Source organism: Pecten maximus, chromosome 17, assembly GCF_902652985.1.
Source record: "Pecten maximus chromosome 17, xPecMax1.1, whole genome shotgun sequence".
NCBI classification, from domain to species: domain Eukaryota; kingdom Metazoa; phylum Mollusca; class Bivalvia; order Pectinida; family Pectinidae; genus Pecten; species Pecten maximus.
Window position 1 is genome coordinate 12,989,390 of NC_047031.1, and position 27,895 is coordinate 13,017,284.

The 27,895-nt window shown below is 36.8% G+C and overlaps 1 protein-coding gene across 2 annotated transcripts; it reads right to left on the bottom strand.

Moving 5' to 3' along the window:
- Positions 1–27,867, bottom strand: LOC117315057 (paired amphipathic helix protein Sin3a-like). Of its 2 annotated transcripts, none has more exons than XM_033869196.1 (28): positions 27,757–27,867; positions 24,778–24,905; positions 24,316–24,464; positions 23,907–24,027; positions 23,305–23,352; positions 22,116–22,273; positions 19,905–20,097; positions 19,500–19,730; positions 19,166–19,252; positions 18,669–18,812; positions 15,194–15,340; positions 14,674–14,760; positions 14,229–14,347; positions 13,397–13,527; positions 10,245–10,342; positions 9,776–9,892; positions 9,249–9,406; positions 8,591–8,671; positions 8,138–8,321; positions 7,743–7,869; positions 6,880–6,993; positions 6,243–6,445; positions 5,468–5,651; positions 4,818–4,987; positions 3,770–3,952; positions 3,120–3,295; positions 2,700–2,928; positions 1–2,439 (listed from the first exon to the last, which is right to left on the bottom strand). In XM_033869196.1, the coding sequence occupies exons 2-28, from the start codon at positions 24,802–24,804 to the stop codon at positions 2,191–2,193; spliced, it is 3,915 nt and encodes a 1,304-aa protein (XP_033725087.1). In that variant the 5' UTR covers positions 24,805–24,905; positions 27,757–27,867; the 3' UTR covers positions 1–2,190. The 2 variants fall into 2 exon arrangements, with proteins under 2 accessions (XP_033725087.1, XP_033725086.1); XM_033869195.1 differs by having other exon boundaries at positions 18,660–18,812.
- Between the last annotated feature and the right edge of the window lie 28 nt (positions 27,868–27,895).

Genomic DNA, 27,895 nt, shown 5'->3' on the forward strand with positions numbered 1-27,895 from the left:
CTGTTTCACCCACAGGTTTATTTAAGTTTACAAGTCGTGTCCATTACAGCACGTCTTGTCATGTTGATCATTATAACATATTCTATATATACATATACCTACATGACTGTACACTCCTTCCTTTCACACTATCCACACTCCCTCTCTCTCATCAAACATTAACTAGTACACAATGACGAGTTTTATCTCATTTTTACTCCGTTAGACAGAGAACTGTATAAAAACGAATGGAGCCATATAGACACCAAATTTGACACTGAAGAAATATTCTTCCATAAATCTTTCTATTAATTTCAGAACTGAATTTTTTGGCGAGGTATACCTCATTTCATTTGAAGTTTGAAATTGGTTTGCTTATTGAATTAATCAACATCAAAATACTTAAAAGACTCCATTTTTCTTATAACAGTGTACAGATCGATTCCTAAACAGGCTACAAACAGATGATACTGACCGGTTGTATCATCAGTCGAAATAAATTAGGAAAGATTTGGGAGAAAATAACTGCATCTCATGTCAATTCACATAAATATTGTGAATAGTTTAAAAATTTCAATTCAAAAGTTCTTACGAATACAAAATAGCTGTTCATACACCATAATTATATGCTAAATGGAATTGCAGTTAATTTGAATGCTCGCAAATATTTCCCAATTCTATGACACGTACAAACAAAAACAGGGTACTGCCATCATCATAAACTTGTAATATTCAACAAGGACACGATGTATAAAAATAAGTCTCTACACATAATAGGTGTGTAAATACAACTCTGTGGGACCTGGTGCCGTCCATGTTCCTGAGAAGGGGAGACAATTTAACAGACGAGGCAGCAGGTCCCATCACTTGACTATATAAATCAGGGTGCTTTTCGTTTATTGCATTTCCAACAGTTCAATTAACAGGACAGATTTGTGATCTAAAGTTTCTAAATGACTTTTATAGTAATATTCAAACGCTTGCCTCAGAATGTCACCTTTCAAACAACCAGACATTGTGCCCCAGGTCTTAGGATCACCTCGACAACAACTCTAACAGCATTAAATTCTATTTGAAAATGGATAAACATGTTTTATTTTATGTTAAAAGGAGGATATTCTGCACAAGTTACAAAATTTCCCATCACTGTTCTGTGTCTTTTGATTACATTTTCTAATGACTTTTAAAATTACTGTCGGCTTCAAAATATCTATTCCTGTGATCAGTTTGGACAAGTGATCTTTGGGAATACCCCTGTTTATCAAACCGACCACTTAGGAAAATCCGGAACTGAAGACTTAACCAATGACAGATTCATACAAGTATCTGGTAAAAAGTGTTTACGTTCTGCTCAGATCACAATTACAATCCAAGGTTGATTACCTGTTGATTTTATGATGTACACAAATATTTACTGATCCGTTAATAGAGCACACCTATTTGATTCCCCCCTCTATCTATCTGTCTGCTAACACAGAAAATGACGAGGGTTTCCAATAGAAAAGAAACCTGTTGTGACACAAGCAAGGCCACATGGGCATTTGTAATTTGATACAAATTGAAATTTAGGCGTATGATTTCTGTAACAGAAGTAGATGCTTTTGTGCAAATTTTATAAAAAGCTTCAAAATCCTCAACTTGTGCAGAATATCCCTTTAACATGTAATGAAAATTGTTACTTTTACATGATTTAGTAGCAGAATATTATCATCAATCCTTTCAAAATAGAATACAGAGTATGATATTCTAATTTGAAATAATTTTCATAGAAATTCAATTTCTTGATTCTTGTAGAGCTGTCCGATACCAGCACCTCCTTTCAACACATGTTGGTGTAAAAATTACAAAACAGAGTATCACATGTATCAAAATGTAACAAAGATGTCAGTAGTCCCTTCTATAGGCACACCGGACTGCCATCAGAAAGTGGCCTTTTACGTCTCCCCCAAATCTGAGACAGGGGCGTCTGTAGAACGGTCATGATCAGTCGCCGGTCACAAGACTGAGATGAGGACGACTGTAGAACAGTAGCCGTTGGTGATGATTCACATCTCGCTCAATTCTGTATAGCCTCTTCACGAGATGGCACCGATATTACACAATCCACTACAACCCTGAATAGCTCCACGGAACAGGGCCATTTCCAACACAAGATAATGGAGATGTACACGATGAAATGGGAAATAAATAATGTTTTGTGATCGATGTAGACTACCCCTCCTCACGGTCCGGTGGTTTTTCCTGGTACGTCACGCGATATTGGTTGTACTCGTAGTACGGAGCAGAGTCTGCTACAAACACTTTGTTACAAACAGTCTCATTGGCTCTCATATCCTCACTTCTCCCCATCATCCAATCATCACATTCCTTCTCCATGTCCACGGTCACATGCTGTGCCCGCCATTTGTCCACCCAACTTGAAAATTTTTCGTGTAGTTTTAGTGACACTCGCTTATGAGACTGAAAAAGAAAAATAACTCTGGTTTACAAATAATGACAAAATATTGTATGCTTTAATATGACACTTCCTGATACAACTGCAGAGGAAAGAAAATGAATTCTCACTGAACTATACTCATCAATTTGACAATAAATACAAGTTCATACTATTGAGGAAGTTTTAATATTGTCGGTGGATTCACATTTTTATGGTGAGAATCTGAACATGTTGGTTGTGGGAGTCACAGGTTATATAATACGTTGAAATTTGAGCTACTCACCTCTTTGGCCTTCTTCAGCGCAGTTCGCTTGTAGAGGTAGTATTCGCTGTTGACGACATACACAATTTTGAAAGAGTTGACATTAAATTTACACTCAGTGTTGTCAAGGATATCCATATCATCGTTGGTTTCCTGTTTGGGCGATTCACCAGGGTTGGACGTCTCTTCTAGTTCAGCATCATTCTTCTGTTTCTGGTTCCGCTGATGTAAACGCCATTTCCGTACATTTCTACAAATAACAAAAGAGTTTTACATACATTTGACCATCTTATATTATTGTACAAAATCACTTTTTTCTTTAACATATCGTGTGGGAGAGCCAAGCCGGTCATTTTTCAATATAAATCTAAAATCAATTTCTCAATCAGATACCAACTCTATCTTGTAAAATTATACTGAAAGTCTGATGGCCGTACAAACCTCGGTAAGAAGACAGCTTTTCTCTGTAGCTCCTCCTTCAGGTCCTCAGATACAGTGTCGTCATTAGCAACATATTTTTCCACGTATTCCGACCATCTCTCCACCTCCACAGGGTCGTCTGACTGTTCATGTTCGGTGTCCAGGAGCTCCAGGGTGAGGCGACAATCCTTCTTGAACTGCAAGAAATAAGGAAATTAGCACAAGGAGAAAACCTGTCAGGGTCTGTATTTTACAAACAGTTTTAAGACCGATCAGAAAATTTGATCTTCTTTGAGTTTTATTCTTTTAAACTAACTGTATATATATATATACATCTTTTTTAAAGCCTGATATTTCTTTTATGGTATTTGAAGTTCTGTTTTTCTTTTTTTTCATATTTTATATTTTTTTAAGGTACTCTTATTCTATCAACCCATTTTTTCCTGTTTTCCTGAAGCGTTATTCAATTTAGAGCCTTCATTTATCTGCTGTGAAATGTAATTATCTTCTATATATCTAGCATCACTATACCAGAAGGGATAATGGACGGTAGTGTAATGTACTTAGGTTTAGGGAACTTACGTACTTCTGATAACCTGATATCTCTGTGTACTATGATGAATCAAGACATACTGTTGCTTATTATTGATCGACTGGGGAGTGTTACTTACAATCATGAGTTTGAAGCAATTTTCGTCGGCCAGGATATGGTCGGCCCGTTTCTGGTAGGTAGCTTCTTGGTTGGCACGTTGGTGTACTGTAGCCACTCGGCCTCCGGTCGCCTTGTTCTTCTTCTCTTCCTCAAACATATCAGTCACCTTACAGCACACGTCATCTGTCACAATGTGCTGCATCTGTAGGGACAAAGGTCAAAGGTTGAACTGAGAAAAGTTAGATGATAAGGCAAGATAACTATTTATTGAGTTTTTGTTGCAGAATCTATCCGACGATTTTTTTTACCAAATTTAAATCATTTTCATTCCCATCACCAAGACATTTGATTCAAAAGTATCACAATAGAACGAGGAATTTACCAAACGTAGTGGTAGATTAAACGCATTATGTTCCCAAATGTTGAATATGCAAGACTCGATATCCACAGTTAAAACTCAAGTAACATCATGACAAATTTCAAATGGGGCAAAAAAAGTATGTTTTGTCAGATGGATGATGCTTCACAGTATATAGAATATACATAGGACATTAAGGTTGTCAACTCACCTGTCAGACCAAGATTTGGACAAGTTTGTCCACAGTAATATCCACAGTAAATGATAAGGTAACATAATCGAGGTTGTTGACTCACCTGTCTGACTAAGTTCTGGACAAGTTTGTCCATGGTAATATCCACAGTAAATGATAAGGAAACATAGTCCAGGTTGTTGACCTACCTGTCTAAGTTCTGGACAAGTTTGTCCATGGTAATATCCACAGTAAATGATAAGGAAACATAATCCAGGTTGTTGACCCACCTGTCTAAGTTCTGGACAAGTTTGTCCACGGTAATATCCACAGTAAATGATAAGGTAACATAATCCAGGTTGTTGACCCACCTGTCTAAGTTCTGGACAAGTTTGTCCATGGTAATATCCACAGTAAATGATAAGGAAACATAATCGAGGTTGTTGACTCACCTGTCTGACTAAGTTCTGGACAAGTTTGTCCATGGTAATATCCACAGTAAATGATAAGGAAACATAATCGAGGTTGTTGACTCACCTGTCTGACTAAGTTCTGGACAAGTTTGTCCATGGTAAATGCTATATAGGCGTGGATGCCGTACATCTCGCGGAGTTGATCCTCATATTGGTTGGGTTCCATGTTTCCGTCGAGAAGACTTTTGATCATCTCCAGAAAGTAAGGGTAGTATTCCTCCGGCTCTACTTCACCTGAATTACAATACATAACATCCAGTGTTGTTCTTTATACATATATTAAAGTCTGATATATATTTCCCCCATTATTAAGTCATCAAAATTCACACAATTTTCTTACCAATCTGGTATTTTTTTTATGGAAAGACATGAAATCAAGCAATATTTGTTTCCCATTCTTCTCCTAATCTTATACTCTGAACAAAAATTTCCCTAATTTTGCCAAGTGGCAATTCATCAAAAAGGCCACCATGTATATTAGTACGTTATATTCAATTCTCATTGTCCTTTTATCTGTACATTATTTCTTGCTTTTTTCACTGGTCTGCAAGGGCCCTTAAGTCGAATTTTGGGATAATTGTGAATTTGGACAGAAAATTTTAGGATATTTTTTGACTTTTTAAAAATGAGACAATTACTATTGAGAAATGGGCCCAATATCAAAATAGCAAAGAATTCTTCACTGAGATTTCTTGATCCTAAGACAGTACTTACTTGGAGCTTTGAGACGAAGGGCAATAGCAGTCGACTCTTTCCTCTCCTGGCGACACATGGCCTCCTCGGCAGCAATTCGCATTGAAAGACTGTAAATCTTGTACAGACGTTCACACAGAATTTCATGCAGCCGAAAGAACAGGTACCAATTGTTATTGATGAAGTATAGAGAATATACATCGTCCTGTAATGGAACATCATACTCGTGTCACAAACAGAGCTTCAGTCATCAATATACAACTCATGAATAACCGAGCATGTGTGTTCCAAACTGAGAATAAGCAAATGTTGGATTTGGTTTTTGACCAGTGAACTGTTTTCTTTTATGTCCTTAAACAAAACATTTTTGTTCTAGTAGACTCACTAGTAGACAAAGCGAATATTTCAGTCGGAATAGAGAAGGAAATTATCCCAATATGAATGACAATGCATCAGAGAAAGTTAATTCAGGGAATATAGATATTGTGGTCAAATATATTCTGTTTAATAGTAAAGGTAGACACATAAATAGTCCGAGTCTAGAGGATAAAGTAGAATGCTGGTTCCCTAACCATCACTGCCAACTTACATCCTCAATATACCCACCATCACTGTTAACTTACATCCTCAATATACCCATGGATCACTGTCAAATTACATCCTCAATATACCCACGGATCACTGTCAACTTACATCCTCAATATACCCATGGATCACTGTCAACTTACATCCTCAATATCATCATCATCACTGTCAACTTACATCCTCAATATCATCATCATCACTGTCAACTTACATCTTCCATATCATGATCACTGTCGCTGAGAGCACCATTGAGAATAGGTGATCTGGGCGCCTCTTCTTCCATCTTCACCTCCTCCTCCTTTACTGCAGACGGCTCTACAGGGGGGTCCGAGGGGGCAGTCGGGGGTGCTGGGGCGGGGGACGGCACTTTCTCTTCCTTAACTACCTCCTTCTCTGCATCGTCTATATCCATATCTACAGCAGTGTAAAAGACAATTTATTTCTTTGCACATACTAGATCCAAATTTCAATCTGGGCTTCTTTCTCCCCTTTTTAAAATCAAAATTTCACTCATATTTCCCCCTGGCCAAACACATCTTTACCCAACATAACAGTCTTTTGTTCAGGTAAAATACATCGTAATCGGAATCCATGAACAGACGATTTTAATCGGACCAAACACATTTGAGTAACAATCCTATCTAGTAACACACTAATGTCTTACTTGGACTTATTGTAATTCAAAATTCATCAATGAAAATTTCCCTGAAGTCTTATCCATTACAAAACAATAGGTTTAGAAGTATACTTGACCACTGAAGGGAAGAAGACAATTAGTTAATTCTATACGTTATTTGTTTGGATGACTAAATTCTAGGCCAGGAATTCGAAGGGTAAACTATTCTCACCATCATCTTTATCCATTTCATCATCACTGAGCTCTGCACGCGGCGTGAAGAACAGATCCGGGATAAACTGCTTCAGTAAGATTTTTATTTTCTGTTTATCATCTTTGTGTATTGCTGAAAGACACAAACAATAAATCCATTTTTTACTAGAGCTGGCTTTTCATGTGAAATTATCAAATGATCACATCAAATTGATACGGAGATGGGAATTACATGAAATAGTAGCAATATAAACAAATTCAAAGTTATTTCCCCATCAAATTCCATGAATATATTGAAAAAGTTTGGAAAGAAATGTGGCAAGTCCTCTATTTAATATTTAACACAACACATCTGAAAAGCCACTTCCACATCCAAGTACGAGAAATTAATTACAAAGCTCTGTGTAATATATATATTGTATGTGAATGTCATATCAAGACAACCAGATGTGAATGACATACAAATGACCTTGCTCCAATGTAACAATGTGTCCTGATTGACCTATGACCCTTTGATCTTCACCATAGAATGTGACCATACATGGTTTTGTTAACAGGTTCTAAAGTGATGAACCCTGTCTATTAACAGGTTCTAAAGTGATGAACCCTGTCTGTTAACAGGTTCTAAAGTGATGAACCCCGTCTGTCATCGATTGAGAACAGGACACAACAGACCGACATGGACAATACTATTACACTAATTAGGGCCCCAAATTGTCTGTCATTGATTTAGAACAGGACACAACAGACCGACATGGACAATACTATTACACTAATTAGGGCCCCAAATTGTCTGTCATCGATTTAGAACAGGACACAACAGACCGACATGGACAATCCTATTATACTAATTAGGGCCCCAAATTTGTATATGAGAGTTACCTGTCTGACGTTTCATATGATGTATGATAAGTGAGGCTGCATCGTCCACGGTTGACTTATCTTTGTAATTGAAGGATAGATGAGGATTTCCCTGTTCTGGGCCGTTCTCCTGGAACTGTTCCTGACGCTACAACACAAATTGTGCAATGATGATAAATCATGGTAGAACAGCAAATCTGTTCTCATACCAACAGACAGTAACAGCCTCTCTTCAAATCAAAACTGGATCAAACTTTTTTTCAGTGATTTTTCAAATGTACCCGGACAGTAAGTATTAAAATTAATAAAAAGACATTCTTGTAATTTCTCTGCTTTTCTTCATTTTGGAGGTAAAAAAAAAAACTTAACATGAATTATATTTAAAGTAAACAATTTTTGTATATGTCGGTACCAACCTCGTCATAGATGGTCTCTATTTCATTGAGGAGTGCCTTGGACCTGATGGACTTAATGTCATTTTGTTTAAAATTAATGCCTTGATGATCAAGAGACTTAAGGTAATATTTTTCGTTCTGTTCTCGCCACACTTTGTTAAAATTTCGCTGTGCTTCCCGCCATTCTTCTTCTTTGGCTTTTAATCTGTTGTGGAAAAAATCATCAATTATCACTAAAATCACAGATTGTAAGATATAGCTTTTAATAGAAAGATGAAATGTACGTCTTGCAGTGTTAATCAAACCAATTTGTTAGAATGTCAGAATGTTTATATCAAAGTAGTATTTTAGAGTAATGTCATAAATCAGTGTGTTTTCTAAAGAAACCAACATTTATCCTCACTAGTCGCTCCTCAAACAAGAGCATCTGGAACAATTTAAATGATTTCCAATTTTATACAAGAATAAACTTACCTCCGTAAAACAAGGGGAACAGCAACAACAGGATTTTTTTTAAGACCATCTATTATATCTGGAGCCTTGTCACCATATATCCTGTGGAACAGAAACTTTAACATTACAAACAGCCATCACCCATCTCAACAAGACATTTTTTTTTTCTGCTCAAAGTTATTGAATTCATTTGAGAATCAAGTTTGACAAGATATTGCACCATTAGCTATATACTAGAGCTGTGTATCGCAAGGTGGGTAGCGATACGATTCGTATCCCGATGTATGAGAAGCTGATGACCTATCGGATATCTGGTATTCCATCGTACAGTAGTCATGTTTTGTTTGTGGTATTTCCGGAATTTAGATAATTTGGATTTGAAAGAACTCCAACAGGCAGCTTTATAAGCCACTAGAATGGCCTTGTCAGCCAGGTTTTTTACTACAAAACGTAAGCTAACGTTGGACAAGGGAGATAACTACACATTTTCAAGTATCGCGATACAAATCAAGGATAGACGATGCATCAATGCACCATACTGCGATCAATACATCAATGTATCGGTGAATCGTTACACCACTGCTATATACTCAACAGGTAAATGAAAATCCCACCAAAGTTACAACTGTGGAGATGTACTACTTACATATCTGACAGCTATAAAGAATAGCAGACATACCGTTGTATAGATTTACGGTGAAGAACCTCAGAAGACCCTCCTAATGAATTGTCCAGACGGAATTTAGCTGCCTCCTCTGACGACATTCGAGACATTTTCTTCTGGACCGCCTCGAGGATCCGTATCGTATTTAGATTTGACTCCACTACGATATCCAACTGAAATGACAGAATAATTTTATTTTACTTTTGCAATAAGAAATACAATAGATGTAATTTCTTCTGGACGAGACGTAAATTAAGGTCTGGACGAGACGTAAATTAAGGTATTTCAGAAAAAATTTCCATTTTCAGGATAGGAATTGTGGTTCCTTGTTAAATTTTCAGATTTCTTCATTTTTATTTCATCAAAACATGCAATACAATCCTGTCTGAACATGGCAATGCCTCACAACCGTCTATGTCTTAAATAAAAGGATAGAGTTGACATTATTTCTAGGTAGTTGGTGGCAACACAGAATCACATTTATTTAAAGCTATGAAGCCATTTTAAACATTAATTCTGATATGATATTCAAGTTTCCTCACCTCAAACCTCTCATCCTCACATCGGTAGATGTGTTCCTCATACTGAGTTTTCCGTGACGTCACAAATGTGGAGTCCTCGGACCACGACGGAAAGGATACCCATGTATCATTCAATACCTGTAAACGTAAATTGTTGATTTTACTAACAACAAGATGAAGTTTGCACTCGCACAGTAACATCATGCAGAACAAAGCAAAAGAGAAACAACTTTCATATTCACTTTGTAGACAACAGGGCAAGCTGTATTACTGAACAAGGAAGTTAATATGGATGATTTGTTTATATGGCCGAACCAATTCTAGTATTGATGCTATATTTCCAGCACAAATCTTGACAAATTTGAATTATCATTCTCATCTAAGTAAATTTGATACTATGAGAAACATGTAATATCATTTTAAACAGATACCTGGTGTATTGTTAAAATGTCTTAAGTGGAACAGATATTGGTGACACACAACAACATACCTCTCTACAGAGAGCAGTACGGCCTGTACACTTGGGTTGGAGATAGGACTTTGGCAGTGCTCTGTAGCTGGCCCCATATCGCTTACACGTAGCATAGTCTACGAACATCAAATATCGGTATTATTACACGTAGCATAGTCTACAAACATCAAATATCGGTATTATTACACGTAGCATAGTCTACAAACATCAAATATCGGTATTATTACACGTAGCATAGTCTACAAACATCAAATATCGGTATTATTACACGTAGCATAGTCTACAAACATCAAATATCGGTATTATTACACGTAGCATAGTCTACAAACATCAAATATCGGTATTATTACACGTAGCATAGTCTACAAACATCAAATATCAGTATTATTACACGTAGCATAGTCATCGAACATCAAATATCGGTATTATTACACGTAGTATAGTCGACAAACATCAAATATCGGTATTATTACACGTAGTATAGTCGACAAACATCAAATATCGGTATTATTACACGTAGCATAGCCTACAAACATCAAATATCGGTATTATTACACGTAGCATAGTCTACAAACATCAAATATCGGTATTATTACACGTAGCATAGCCTACAAACATCAAATATCAGTATTATTACACGTAGCATAGTCTACGAACATCAAATATCAGTATTATTACACGAAACATAGTCGACAAACATCAAATATCGGTATTATTACACGTAGCAGTCTACAAACATCAAATATCGGTATTATTACACGTAGCATAGTCTACGAACATCAAATATCGGTATTATTACAAGTAGCATAGTCTACGAACATCAAATATCGGTATTATTACACGTAGCATAGTCTACGAACATCAAATATCGGTATTATTACACGTAGCATAGTCTACGAACATCAAATATCGGTATTATTACACGTAGCATAGTCTACAAACATCAAATATCGGTATTATTACACGTAGCATAGTCGACAAACATCAAATATCGGTATTATTACACGTAGCATAGTCTACAAACATCAAATATTGGTATTATTACACGTAGCATAGTCTACAAACATCGGTATTATTACACGTAGCATAGTCGACAAACATCAAATATCGGTATTATTACACGTAGCATAGTCTACGAACATCAAATATCGGTATTATTACACGTAGCATAGTCGACAAACATCAAATATCAGTATTATTACACGTAGCATAGTCGACAAACATCAAATATCAGTATTATTACACGTAGCATAGTCTACAAACATCAATGTCAGTATTATTACACGTAGCATAGTCTACAAACATCAAATATCGGTATTATTACACGTAGCATAGTCTACAAACATCAAATATCAGTATTATTACACGTAGCATAGTCTACAAACATCAAATATCAGTATTATTACACGTAGCATAGTCGACAAACATCAAATATCAGTATTATTACACGTAGCATTGTCTACAAACATCAAATATCGGTATTATTACACGTAGCATAGTCTACAAACATCAAATATCGGTATTATTACACGTAGCATAGTCTACAAACATCAAATATCGGTATTATTACACGTAGCATAGTCTACAAACATCAAATATCAGTATTATTACACGTAGCAGTCTACAAACATCAAATATCGGTATCATTACACGTAGCATAGTCTACAAACATCAAATATCGGTATTATTACACAAAGCATAGTCTACGAACATCAAATATCGGTATTATCACACGTAGCATAGTCTACGAACATCAAATATCGGTATTATTACACGTAGCATAGTCTACGAACATCAAATATCAGTATTATCACACGTAGCATAGTCTACGAACATCAAATATCGGTATTATTACACGTAGCATAGTCTACGAACATCAAATATCGGTATTATTACACGTAGCATAGTCTACAAACATCAATGTCAGTATTATTACACGTAGCATAGTCTACAAACATCAAATATCAGTATTATTACACGTAGCAGTCTACAAACATCAAATATCGGTATTATTACACGTAGCATAGTCTTCAAACATCAATGTCAGTATTATTACACGTAGCATAGTCGACAAACATCAAATATCAGTATTATTACACGTAGCATAGTCGACAAACATCAAATATCAGTATTATTACACGTAGCATAGTCGACAAACATCAAATATCGGTATTATTACACGTAGCATAGTCTACAAACATCAAATATCGGTATTATTACACGTAGCATAGTCGACAAACATCAAATATCGGTATTATTACACGTAGCATAGTCTACAAACATCAAATATCGGTATTATTACACGTAGCATAGTCTACAAACATCAAATATCGGCATTATTACACCAAACTTAATTTTATTTTACTAAAGCGAGTTAATTTCTTTTCTTTCTGTTGATAGTTATTTTTTTAAAACAAGTCTTATTTCCTGCCACTAAACTCTATCTTGATGATGAAAGTGAAACACAATTGCCATCAGCATTAATTCTACATTATTCAATACAAATAAACAGCAGAAAGTAAACATTTCTTCATTTCAGTTAGAATTTCAGCTTGTGGTATCAATGCAATATCAATTGATTGTTTATACCAATGGTTAATTGGTTACAAGGAAGCTTCTTTTAGACTACACAAGCTACTAGTACTGTCCGCGTGCCTGATCATGGCGGGACACAAACATGTCTAGGTAGCAACAGTTCTATCTGCAATCTGAATTTTATCGGCTGAACGACAAACGGGATATGCTGTTGATGTTGTTTTACTTGATATTCAAAACCCCTATTATGGATGTATATGAATACAAACTCATGTGCCAAATTTATCTTTCATTTTCCAGTGTTGTCAACATTTAATTTGAACTCTGTTTACTTCAAGTACAGCAAACCACTGGCACATTGTCAGGTGAGAAGCTGCTCTCTGATTGTGTCAGTGCATTCAATAAAATCATCACTAGTCAGGGTAGTGAAGTACTTTTGTCGTCCACAGACAGGGTTCAATGGCGGTAATACATACCCTTGCACTCTAAAAGTGTCCGAGATCAATCTATATCGCATCAAACTTGTAATGCAAATTTTGATGATATGTTTTTTCCTTCTATCGTTATCTACATTCAGCTGTTCTGATGGTTAATTTTCAAAGCCTGATAACCATTCATCAGTACTTATAACTTACCTATTTCCATTGCTAGGTCGCCAGAAATTCTCTTCTCTGCTGTGGCCCCCGAGGGAACTGCCTCGATTGTACCTCCAGATTCCTTGTAGCCAAGAAAATCCTTAAACCATTTATAAAGCTCTGGGAATTTTCTGTTGGAATACAAATCAATGAATATTTATCTACAAATCGGTGAATATTTTCATATCTGATGTACTAATTTTGATAATTATTTGTTTGGAGTATTCAGATAGAATAAGAGAATTCCCAATATAAATGAACAGTTGTCTTCTTTATCGAATATACTGTAATAGTAGGGACCACTGACTGAACACTTGATGGTAGTTTGATTTCCTGGTCGTAAAAGTTAGTGTTCGTGATCAAGATCTGTAGTACGCTGTGTACATACAACATGTATTATAAATCAAGGTATTAATATTCACGAAGTATTTATCTTCACACTTTATGTAATGACTGTGGAATTAAATCATTGCATTATACTACCTATTCAGTCATGAATATATCATGTCGAGCATGTAGTTTCTCCCAATGTTACAAGTTCACAGATAAATATATGTTTTACAATTTCGTTATCATCTTACTCATTCAGACTAACATTTAAAGAATTCACATCTAACCAATGAGCCAGCATAAGAAGTTATTCCAGTAAAATATATATCCTCCAGAGGACTTCAGAAACAAAGAATTTCTATGTCAGGGTGCTGGAAGAAATGCAGCTATTATCCAGTACTGTTTGAATCACCTCTATAGATGGTCGGTACATGACAACCTGGAGACCTCTCGTTGGGTAGATATTTACTGGAATAGCCCTTAGTGAGAAAGAGGAACTTACATGAGGAAAGTCTGCACAAGTTGAACAAGTTCTGACCGAGAAATCACCTCCTGATTAAATAGCACTAAACATCGCAGGAAATTTTCGTACACTTCTTGGTGCCGCAAGGCCCTGCGAACCTGTAACAAACAAGTGAGAGTCTATCAAACCAGAACCAGTTAAAATCCTAAACTTCTTTCAATCAAAATCACAGAAATTTGTTACTACTTTAGTTTATCATTTACTATTAGGTGTATGTAAATTTCTAAGTTCTCCTACAAAGAAAGTAAATGCTATATTCTGCATAATCTCGCATCAGCATTTTTTTTTGTTTTATCTACCTACCAACATTTTTTGAAAATTTTTAAAGTTACATTACCATAATCTGCAGATTTATTTCCCAAACACCTCTAAATTAACCATTTGTATGTGACACCGGTTTGTTGATGCTGTTTTTGGTACTTACCTTGTCAAAAAAAGCAAACTCATTTAGAGTCCCATATCTGCCTGCCTCTGCTAGAGATATATCCTTCAATGTACCAGTCTTAGCCTTCTGTTAACAATAAATAATTGTATTGTATAAACCTCAGCTTCTTAACAATCTGTCAACATTAATTAATTGTTCTAGTTTTGTTTTAAATTCTTCATATTAAATTGTATTTTGAGCAAATAAGTTTTGCAATAAGTGTACAATTCTAAAACTGTTGTCTTGTCTTGGTTCTCAAATAATACATTTTTCAAAAGCCCACCCTAGAGAAAGTGGAAAGTTTAAATATTAGAAAACTCATTCGATAGAAATTATTGCTACCATGTTATAGGAAGCTTTTTCATTGAGAGTAAAATTTAAAATTTCAAGGCCTTTATTTTCAGTGATATTAAGAGTTAATGATTCATATTTCAACAATTCACAACTTATTTCAAAATTTGCATTTTGCTTTCAATGCAGTAAAATACTAGGGTCAAGAATTTTTTAAAACTAGACTGACCTTGGCTGGAGGCTGTTGACCACTGGACGGCCTGCGGTGAGAACTGTTTGATTTGTTCTGATTCTTGTTGCCCATGCCAGGTTTCTTCACTGTGGAGGAGTGGTCATTTCTCACCCCCAGGGCCGAGTCTCCTTGTAACATATTCAGCTGTAAAACAAACCATAGTCGATCAGAGAATGCAACATAGAAGTGTCACCATAACTTGTAAATAATAAAGGAAAGATGAATATCAAGGGAGAACCAAATGAAAGGTCAGAGGTCATCCTCCATCAGACACCCTCTAGAACCTTGGAACAAACTTACAGCCATGAAGGATGATAAGAGACATGAATAGCAGATCCAAGACAAATTCCTCAAGAAAATATTACAAATATGATATTGTTGTACAATGTTGGATCAATGAACTGCTACAAAATGTTCAAAGGAGAGGGAATGAAGTTTTAGAGTTGGACATGAGAATGTAAAAGCACCCCAACCCCAGTTTTCATTAAATCAGTAAAAGAAGCAATTGGAATTGGTGATTGGTAAATAAAGATGCTATACAACAAAATATTGTCCAATGTAATTTGAAAGTAGAAGACATGAACCACCAATTTACACCTCAACAAAGCACACATGAATCCACAAAAATCGTCCAGTTTCGAATGGTGATAAGGGGGCCCATAGACAAATTTCAAATCTGTGACCAGGTCCTAAACACAGCTTAACTTGTCAATTTGGCTCGCCTTTACTATCTTATATCAGTATCACTTTTCAAACTTGTAATCAGGTGATATTTATGCATATGTAAGAATAGACGTGAAGCCTAGAGCACCAATACCAAAATTCTACTGAATGTATAAAGAAATGAAAACTTGTGATAACATTGTCCCGACCAGTATATACCCTCGACAACTCCATGTCAGGATACATGGTGATAACATTGTCCCGACCAGTATATACGACAACTCATGTCAGGATACATGGTGATAACATTGTCCCGACCAGTATATACCCTCGACAACTCATGTCAGGATACATGGTGATAACATTGTCCCGACCAGTATATACCCTCGACAACTCCATGTCAGGATACATGGTGATAACATTGTCCCGACCAGTATATACCCTCCACAACTCCATGTCAGGATACATGGTGATAACATTGTCCCGACCAGTATATACGACAACTCATGTCAGGATACATGGTGATAATATTGTCCCGACCAGTATATACCCTCGACAACTCATGTCAGGATACATGGTGATAACATTGTCCCGACCAGTATATACGACAACTCTATGTCGGGATACATGGTGATAACATTGTCCCGACCAGTATATACGACAACTCCATGTCAGGATACATGGTGATAACATTGTCCCGACCAGTATATACCCTCGACAACTCATGTCGGGATACATGGTGATAACATTGTCCCGACCAGTATATACGACAACTCCATGTCAGGATACATGGTGATAACATTGTCATGACCAGTATATACCCACGACAACTCCATGTCAGGATACATGGTGATAACATTGTCCCGACTAGTATATACCCTCGACAACTCATGTCAGGATACATGGTGATAACATTGTCATGACCAGTATATACCCTCGACAACTCCATGTCAGGATACATGGTGATAACATTGTCCCGACCAGTATATACCCTCGACAACTCATGTCAGGATACATGGTGATAACATTGTCCCGACCAGTATATACCCTCGACAACTCATGTCAGGATACATGGTGATAACATTGTCCCGACCAGTATATACCCTCGACAACTCATGTCAGGATACATGGTGATAACATTGTCCCGACCAGTATATACCCTCGACAACTCATGTCAGGATACATGGTGATAACATTGTCCCGACCAGTATATACGACAACTCATGTCAGGATACATGGTGATAACATTGTCATGACCAGTATATACGACAACTCCATGTCAGGATACATGGTGATAACATTGTCCCGACCAGTATATACGACAACTCCATGTCAGGATACATGGTGATAACATTGTCCCGACCAGTATATACGACAACTCCATGTCAGGATACATGGTGATAACATTGTCCCGACCAGTATATACCCTCGACAACTCATGTCAGGATACATGGTGATAACATTGTCCCAACCAGTATATACGACAACTCATGTCAGGATACATGGTGATAACATTGTCCCAACCAGTATATACGACAACTCCATGTCAGGATACATGGTGATAACATTGTCATGACCAGTATATACCCTCGACAACTCCATGTCAGGATACATGGTGATAACATTGTCCCAACCAGTATATACCCTCGACAACTCTATGTCAGGATACATGGTGATAACATTGTCATGACCAGTATATACGACAACTCCATGTCAGGATACATGGTGATAACATTGTCCCGACCAGTATATACGACAACTCCATGTCAGGATACATGGTGATAACATTGTCCCAACCAGTATATACGACAACTCATGTCAGGATACATGGTGATAACATTGTCCCGACTAGTATATACGACAACTCCATGTCAGGATACATGGTGATAACATTGTCCCGACCAGTATATACCCTCGACAACTCTATGTCAGGATACATGGTGATAACATTGTCATGACCAGTATATACCCTCGACAACTCCATGTCAGGATACATGGTGATAACATTGTCCCAACCAGTATATACGACAACTCCATGTCAGGATACATGGTGATAACATTGTCCCGACCAGTATATACGACAACTCCATGTCAGGATACATGGTGATAACATTGTCCCAACCAGTATATACGACAACTCCATGTCAGGATACATGGTGATAACATTGTCCCAACCAGTATATACGACAACTCATGTCAGGATACATGGTGATAACATTGTCCCGACTAGTATATACGACAACTCCATGTCAGGATACATGGTGATAACATTGTCCCGACCAGTATATACCCTCGACAACTCTATGTCAGGATACATGGTGATAACATTGTCATGACCAGTATATACCCTCGACAACTCCATGTCAGGATACATGGTGATAACATTGTCCCGACCAGTATATACGACAACTCATGTCAGGATACATGGTGATAACATTGTCCCGACCAGTATATACGACAACTCCATGTCAGGATACATGGTGATAACATTGTCCCGACCAGTATATACCCTCGACAACTCATGTCAGGATACATGGTGATAACATTGTCCCGACCAGTATATACGACAACTCCATGTCAGGATACATGGTGATAACATTGTCCCGACCAGTATATACGACAACTCCATGTCAGGATACATGGTGATAACATTGTCCCGACCAGTATATACCCTCGACAACTCATGTCAGGATACATGGTGATAACATTGTCCCGACTAGTATATACGACAACTCATGTCAGGATACAATGTTCCGGTAAAAAGATGCATGAATGGTGAAAGAAATGCAACGACACCTACATAACTTACATAGCCAGGGTAAGAAGACCCGTTCGCATCTGGCAGGAATTGGCCAAATTCTGCCAGCAAGTCCTCCTGGTTCTGGAAAAGCTTGGCAACTTGTGAATACACTTCTGCTTCAGTCAGAGGTTTGTAACCAGTAGGTACTAGGCCCTAGAAAATCAAAATAAATATTTGAAAATGCGATGCCAGAAATTCAGTTAATACAATTTCAATATGACTAAGGTATAGATATGGTACAGTATCATATCTATACCTTAGTCATATTGAAATTGTATTGTCTAAATTATTACATTATTCTATTGTGAAATTGCAATGTCTGACAATCCAAAAAGTGATTTATGTTTGAAAAGAATTCAATTGCATCTTAAACAACGAATGTTGGACCCAAGATTCAAAAACATTGTAATATTATCCTACCTACTTGTTTTTATCCTTGAAGGAATAGTTAACAAAATTGAACTAACAGAACATAACCAGGGTTGTCCAACTACAGGAATACCAACCTCTTTCAGATTTCGCTGTTCCTTTTGGTACGTGTGTAGTATCTCCAGGAACGCTTTATAGATTTCTGGCTGGCCTTGGAATCGATTCTGAAAATATAAAAACAAAAATGTTGTCTGTATCTGAACATCGTACTTGGATGCTTGCTACATTAAAGTTTCGTCTATAAAATGACAGATTTGCACTCCCAAGTACATCATGACATCTCTATTACATTTTTTTTCGTATGGAGCTTTACCTATCATCTCCTGACAGATGAATATGTCATCAATGTCCTATTCAAACACTCAACAGTTCCTTTATTTCTTGACATAGTGCTGAACTCGACAGACTTACCTTGATTTTATTGACATAGTTGATGGCATGGTTGAACTCGACCGGCTGCCCTGCCTGTTGTTGCTGCTGCTGTTGAGGTGGTGGTTGTGGAGGGGGCTGACTGATCTGGGCTGGGGGCGGGGCTGTGGGCGGGTCCTGACTGCGGTGGGGAGACTGATGGTAAGAATGATGGGAGGATGAAGAAGAACTGTGAGTCGGCGTACTTGGCATGTGGGCTGGTGGTGGCGGCTTCTGTAATAAATCATTCAGCTACGGTTAACTTGTTTATCAACTTAAAATCTTATAGGTTTGTTGAAAATTATATATATATTCAAAATTTCTAAATTCAACTTATAGTAAAATATTTACTACAATAAAGAAATTTAAATCTTTTACGTAAAACATACAAATTGCTTCCTTACTTACCGGTATCTGTGGTATGATTGGTGCCGACGTCGGGATGAGTACCGTCGCCTGACCTGGCTGGTGGACACTGATCTCGTTAGCCTGAACTTCAATCTTGTAGCCCGGGGGCAGGAATGTGTTGAAGCCCACAATGAGGTCAGGATGGCCCTTGAACAAGTTGGACACACGGTTGATGACACCTGGTGTGTCAATCCTGAAACATCAGAATTAAAAGTTTGAATTTAGAGCTAAATTTAGGTAAAATTGATGACAGAATGCCACAAGCCACCAACAGGAAAGGGATGACCAAGGAATTAAGATGATTGGGTTCAACAGACATACTGCGTATTTCTATGAAATGTCCCCTACTGGCCCCTGCTAAATATAATAACAGCGACTTTGACCCGAAAACCCTTTAACTCGAAACTGTTGGGAGATATTATGGTCCTTATTCATCATGTGAAGTTTGATCACCCATAAACTTTGGCATTACATACAAGACAGAGAGGAAATCTATCGTTCTCCACTTTCACAGTTTTCAAAGAAATTTTTAAATATACATCTTAGCACAGTTTTTTGTTTGCACAAGTATAGAGGCCCCTAGTATGAGAGTTGTACAAGGTATGGTACAACACATCCTGTGGGACCTACTTTTCTCTTTGCCGGTACATCTATCCCTACCTACACAGGTACACAGATAGGTCAAATGTGTACTGGCACTAACAGAAACTTCATTTAAACAAAAATAATGTTTCAATGCTAAAGCACCTCAACTCTACTTACCAGGCAGTGACATTTTGTAAATTTGTTTAAACCCTATATTTGTTTTGGCCACAATTAGCCTTAATTTGCGAGTGTAAACTGCTGAAAATATTTCACTTTCATTTTCCGACGTGTATTTCGTGGCAACTTGAGTTTTTCGCTTCCTGGCGTCTTGATAGAAAGCATTAGAACTAAGAAAAGATTGTTTTATAGGTATGGCAGTGAGGCCCATTTCAAACCATATTTTTCCAGATTGCGAAAGTATGGTTTAAGTAAGTATTTTTGTTACACAACAAATGAATGTTTATACTTGATTCTGCCACCCTTTGCACAATAGTCAATACCAAGTACCAAATCAAGACGAGTGGACACATAGACTCTAGCCTCTAGACTCTGACCAGGTATTTGGCAAAGTAGCAGAATAGAGTAATTTCGGTCCAACTACAATAATACAGTATAGTATTTTAATACAACAGCATAGCCAAAACAGACATTAATTTGAAAATTTCGAAAACTTGTACATGTACACATGATGCCCTGGTCTAATGAAGATGACAGTGTACATGCTGTACTGGTCATTGAAACGTCACATATTAACATTAAATGTGTAATAATCCATTTGTAGTAGTCTGAAGAGTTTTCTCTCTCTGAATTATGGGGAAATATACCACTTATTAGGAAAACGACACCAATCAGCTCTAAAACACAACAAACAAGTGTATATATCTACAGATTTGAATGTGTATGTACATTAACAGTGTATATGCCCAGAGTATGAGAGTTGTACAAGTTACGGTACAACTTATCCGGTGGACATATTTCTATCTGTGCTGGTACATCTATCCCTACCTATTACAGAGATAGGCCAATTGTGTAACAGCTAAATCCTTCACATCAAATTTATGGGCGATTTAATTTACAGGTACAAATCGTGGAGACATTTTTTCTGAAGATTCTCTTACATTTATCTCTATTTGCCTGCTTCTAAGGAAAACTAGCCGATATGAATTATCATCATCATATCCTTAACAGCTCAGCCGATTAGAATTATCATCATCATATCCTTAACAGCTCAGTCGATTAGAATTATCATCATCATATCCTTAACAGCTCAGCCGATTAGAATTATCATCATCATATCCTTAACAGCTCAGCCGATTAGAATTATCATCATCATATCCTTAACAGCTCAGCCGATATGAATTATCATCATCATATCCTTAACAGCTCAGTCGATATGAATTATCATCATCATATCCTTAACAGCTCAGCCGATTAGAATTATCATCATCATATCCTTAACAGCTCAGCCGATTAGAATTATCATCATCATATCCTTAACAGCTCAGTCGATTAGAATTATCATCATCATATCCTTAACAGCTATCAACATAGAAGATCTCATTATGGCAAACAATGCATTAGATGAAGGACATATCTATCATGTTACAACAATCAACAAAGACTTACGTCTGAGACTTGAATTCCTTCATGATATCCAGAAAGTCGTTATACACCTGGGGCTGGTTACCAAACTGTAGTTTGACCTGGTCTAGATAAGACAAGGCATCCTCCACCTTAAGACGCTGGAACTGCTGCTGCTGTTGTTGTCCCTGACTCACGGCCGCCTGATGACCAGAAACAATGGAGATCTAAAAGCCAGTGTCATGTTTCCTATGTACATAGATCACCTTGCCATCTTGTCGATGATTTGATTAAAATAGCCTTTTATTTCTTAATATAGGCACTTTATGGATGATCATAATTTTCTCTCAAATTTGAGGCAAGAAGATTTCATGGTTGGAAGAGTCCATTATACAAAATGATTTGTATTTTTTGTCCAGTAATGAAATCTAACATTAAATTTTGTCCTAATTTTATTCTTCATCCAACATTTTTTCAGTGTCTAAACACATTATATAATCTGTGTTATAGATGCCTCATTAATCAATGTCTTATGGAGTTGTGGGTTCCTGCTTGTACTATACAAAACTATGAAATTATTTAAGGGGCATTTATTCGTTTAGGTCAAAACTAAACTTACTGGAAAATATGTATTATTACAGGTAGTCAAAGTTATACTCTTTACATTAATAAGGCAGTTTTAATCTCAAGATAAAACAAAGTTCTTTGAGTATCAAGTCCTGAAAATTCGACCCGGAGAATCACCAATTAACCACAAAGACATACGTTATCTATCTGTTTACTATACGCCTTTTTCTTGTACATTTCAGTGTTAATTTCATTACATGTAGACACAAACACTCATATAATCATTTTTCAGACATAGATTTCATCAATAGAAATTGTGCATGTTTCTGATGTCCAACGAAGGAATGCCCCCTTAAAGTCTCATTTAATAAACGTCATGAAATTGAAACTAGTTGAAGATCTACCAACTATAGTTAAAGTATTAACATACATGTGCTAAACATCTTCAATATTTTGATAATTTACCCCCAAAAAAGCTGTGACCGTATGAAGTTTTCCCCAAAAATAGTTTTGGGAAATTTCCCAAAATACCCTGGAAAACACGGACATATATTTCACAAGCATTGAATGTAACAGGACTCCATCAAATCAAATAATGTTCACTGTGTCTGGCTTCCAGAGAAAGTCTGTGGAAACCAGCCGCTACATAGTAACAGACAACACTTACCAGGTCCAGCTTCATATCCGAGGCAATGATGGCGTGATGTCTGTCAGCCTACGGGGAAAAGTCATTCAAAAATCAGGATAATAACTCAAAATGTAGCGATTTTCCAGGACATTTTAGGTCTTCCACTCTGAATTGGTGAAAACTAGGCAATAATGCAGAACTGCAAACTAAAATGTTCTCTCCTGTATGCAGTTTTTTTTTGCTTAAACATTTAAAAGATTTTTTTGTAAGTACTGCAATGTAGAAATTATAAGTCCACTTCGAGAGGTGATTTGGTGGCCTGATGACGTTAGTTTGATGAGCTTTGTACACAAAGATCACATCACTCTTGCCTCCACTTGGCCTCTGTAGCAATCAGCAACTGTTGCTTGGCCTATTTAGCAATCACTAACCATGTTCTGTAAATTCTAACTTGGATCAATAATGCAGTTTCTGGTTATATCAATCATGCTCATATTTTTAATTAATCCATGTCATCTCCAACAGATGTTAAGACGTACCTGTAAAATTTCACGAAAATTTGCCAAGAACTACTGCCATGAAAACAATCAAAAGGAGTGTGAAAACAACCACAGAGAGTTCATTGATGAAGAAAACTTTACCTGTGACGGTGCCGGATGAACCTGTGCCGCAGGGTGAGCCTGCTGTGGTGCCTGTGGCTGAACGCTGTGGTGGGCAGCATGGTGCATCGGGGAAGAGTGCGGCAGTGCATTCTGGTTCACACTGAAACAGATAACATGTCTGTAATCATTCTGGCTCTGTCATTATATCCTGTGTAGATTATTTCCTTGTATATTTTGCACCAAATTTTCTACCATAATATGACACAATTTTTTTTTTTTACATTTTCCTTCTATAAATAATTTCTTGAAATTTCTTTAAGTTCTTGAAAATGTTACCACACATATTACCACAATCATCCAAAATCTGAGAAACTAAAGACTTTTTATCAGAATGAGACATTTTTTAAATCAGAATATTTTTTTGTCGACTGGTATACAATATACTCACGGGAAGTTCTGCAATGGGTATTGTAATGTTGTTGGCAAGTTCTCTGCTCCAGTGGCCCCGGGACCGCTTCCTCCCACATCTCCAAATCTCTGAGCTGATGGGGCCAACACACGTGGGTACTGGGGTTCACTGGGATTTACTCGACGAGGCTGTTCAACGAAATCATGTCAATTAGAAACTCTGGATCTATCAAAAAATTTCATATTAACATGGATTTGAATGTGTTGATTTGGATGGGTTAAATAAGGTACCTGTAGGCAATTTAGATAAATACTTGCTGCCCATTTCTTTGTATCAAATTTTAAAAATGTTCTATGGGGAAACATTTCTTGATTGCATATATGGGATCTGTCCTTTGAGGCAAGAATTGGCTATTGTACAATGAAAATATTTCCTGAGATGGCCTGTTTGTATTGTAACTATGGAAGCTGGGTAACCCCGACATCGTTAAATAACACTTACCTGATCGTCCAAGCGGCGCTGCATCATGGCCACTCTGAACGGTCAGCTTAATATGATTTTCACCACCAGGAACAGGTGGGATTTGTAGCGGTGTAAACTCTGTATAGAGTATTCAAGAGATTCCAAAACTGAAAAGACCATCATCATCATCATCGTGAATACAGTTTTTCACATGTACAGAAGAAAAGCAGCAATAACTAACATGACCACTGTTTTCAACGTAAATCTCAGTAAAATAGGGTTTTTAACAAAGACTTTTAAAAAGTGACTTAGACACCTGAAAGGGTAGGTAAGGACTAAATTCTGAAAAGTCGCAAGTGTTCAATAGTTCACACCTGACCGAATTCCGAAACATCAAAGGTGTTCAGTAGCTCGCATGTGCTTGCAATCGTCATTTTAGCCATGCAACAGTTCAAAATATAGCTTATATGTGTATAGTTAAAGAAAATTAAACACATTATGTAATAAATTAAGATATAAAACACTGAAAGACATGAACATAGGTATATACCAAGTCACTAGACCTGAACAAGTCAGTTATTTCTCCAATGGTGATTTGCCACAAGTGACGAGATCTTAAACCCGCTGTTGTTGTGTAGCCAATGACTTCGTCCATATCCCAAGCTGGACCGTGATATTGGAGAAATACATCTAGTAACAATGTCCAGCTGGCAACGATCTCAATACTTTTCTTGTCCATTAAATGCCAACATTTCTTAAATGACAGGGACATTAAACAGTTTGACCCGCCATAATATCTAACTTATCAATGTCAACGAGACACTTTTGTTTTTAGGCGCATTTGATTGGAACATTTAAGGTGTGTTAGAGTAAACAAAAATTGCGGCACCCAATACAGAACTACCTTGTCGACTATGTCATGGCATTTTACCTAAATATAGAGACGTACAATTTTTGGGGAAATATTCAGTGTTTGATCAATTGATAGAAGTTATTGATCACATATCTCATCTAAATGAGATAAGCCTCAATTTGTGTTTGTATGATGGAGGGTTCGTGGAGTGTAACATAATCAGAAGCCTTGGCTAGAGAAGATGCTCGAATGACAGACAAGTGCCTTTAAAAGTTATTGCCAGGCCCTGCATGTTATCAGTGAATACTCAGTTAAAAGAGAAAAAAGATATCTATCGTAATTGTGGATGAATTTAGTATTTAGGCGGAACTACCCTTTTTGGACAAAAGGGGAAAATCAGTTATGAAAGCAGAAATATGAAAAATCACAAAGTTTCAGTTTTCACCTTAAAAACACATTGACCATGAGAAAACAACAAATGGTTAATTAGGAAAGCAAATTAGAAAGATCTGATGATATTATTGCCATAAATATGAGAAAAATACAAATATATAGTGAATTTAACAGATGCCTGATCATGAGGAAGGGGGGGAATGGAACAAAATTCACCAGGGGGAACTACCCATAAACAGTAGTGAAAATGCCAAGATTGATCTGCCCAATGTGACACATTATATATATGCTGCTCAACATAACTAAGTCCTTTCTTGAAATATAACATCTGTTCAAGATAAGTAGTGAAAAAAACTTTTAATATGGCGCCTCAGAAAGCCATCATCGATGCTGCATCAGATCAAATCCATGTTAGGAGCAGGACCAACCTATCTATGCAGTGAATACTGTAGTTCACGATAACATATGGACTTTCTTGTTAGAAAAATGTTGCAAATGATATTCAAAAGTATAAATGCTATAGATTTGTTGCCAAATACAACTGTTCTAAATGATATTTAACAATGGATTACATTCTACTCAGTAGGTTTAGGAAAGAGTTGCTGAAAGTGATTAGCTTATGCACGGTTTAACAGCTGTCACATAAAAATTGGTTATTTATTTGTTTAAATGTATTCTGACCACAATTTACGTGGCAAGTATCTTCTCATATTACGACAGACATGTGTAATTATTGTATGCATTTCAGTGTCTTGTTTAAAATTATATAGGTCAAGTAGTCAACTACGTTTTCTTGCACTGTGAAGATTTTTTTTTTTAATTGTCTATTAAGAAAATATGTGACACTTAAGTGACAAATCCAAGGTACGCTAACACATAAAACAGTATGGTTCGGAGATATCTGATAATATCCAGTTTTAAATAGAATCCGTGCGTCCCTGGCTGCATAACGTGACTCAGAGTTTACCGTAAACAATCTCTCCGAGAACCTGTTTACCTACACCACTTTTCAAAATGGAATCTTCTTAAGCTTGATACACAAAAATGTCTACCTTCCCGCTAATACAGAAATTACAGCATTTTGCGACTTCAATGTCATTTCAACATCGAGTAATTGGCACAACCTGGTGTTCTGAAACACTATACTTAATACTACACGTCCTTTTCTATGTTTGAACAAGTACATTTTTCACTAGGGCGATTTTTCTGCGAGCCAACTCGACGCAAGGGTCAAAACAGTGTAAGGTGCCAAATAGGCCAAATTCATTTGTCTTTTATGGCAATACTGGCAAACAGATGCTCCCAATTTATTCACAGTTTATTGAAATACTTTTTTAGTTTATGACTTAAACACGTTTAGAGAAATTTATCCGTAATTTAATGTAGTACGAATAAAAATATCGGGCTACTGTAAACCGCAAGCAGACAGCTGAGTGGACGAGTCCATTATTTAAACCCCAAAATGTTCGATAGTTTACATCAATTTTCAGAAAATCTGTCGCATGAATTTATATAGAAACTTTGCAGTGTCTGTCCACAACAGTAGATGATTTCGTGTACGCTAAGAGGGGGTATGTGAAGCTATGGTTCGATATGTACAGACAAAAATATTATTGCTAAAATAGGACAACTTCGGGCCAAGGTTGTTAGATTTGTATCGGGATTTTCCCTCCACTTGAAAACAAATAATATAGTATTTGGACTTCCGTATACACAAATCATAGCTTGATCATGGAAAGTACTGACAAAATATCATCAAAATCATCACTTACCGATAAACAGTTAACAGATGATCTTGATTTTCATCGATTTGGATTGGGATTCTCTCTTCGGAACTCCATTCAGCGAACACCAACACAATTTCTGGAACCCCCGTACGTCATTTTATTGACCAATGAAAATGCGCGTTAC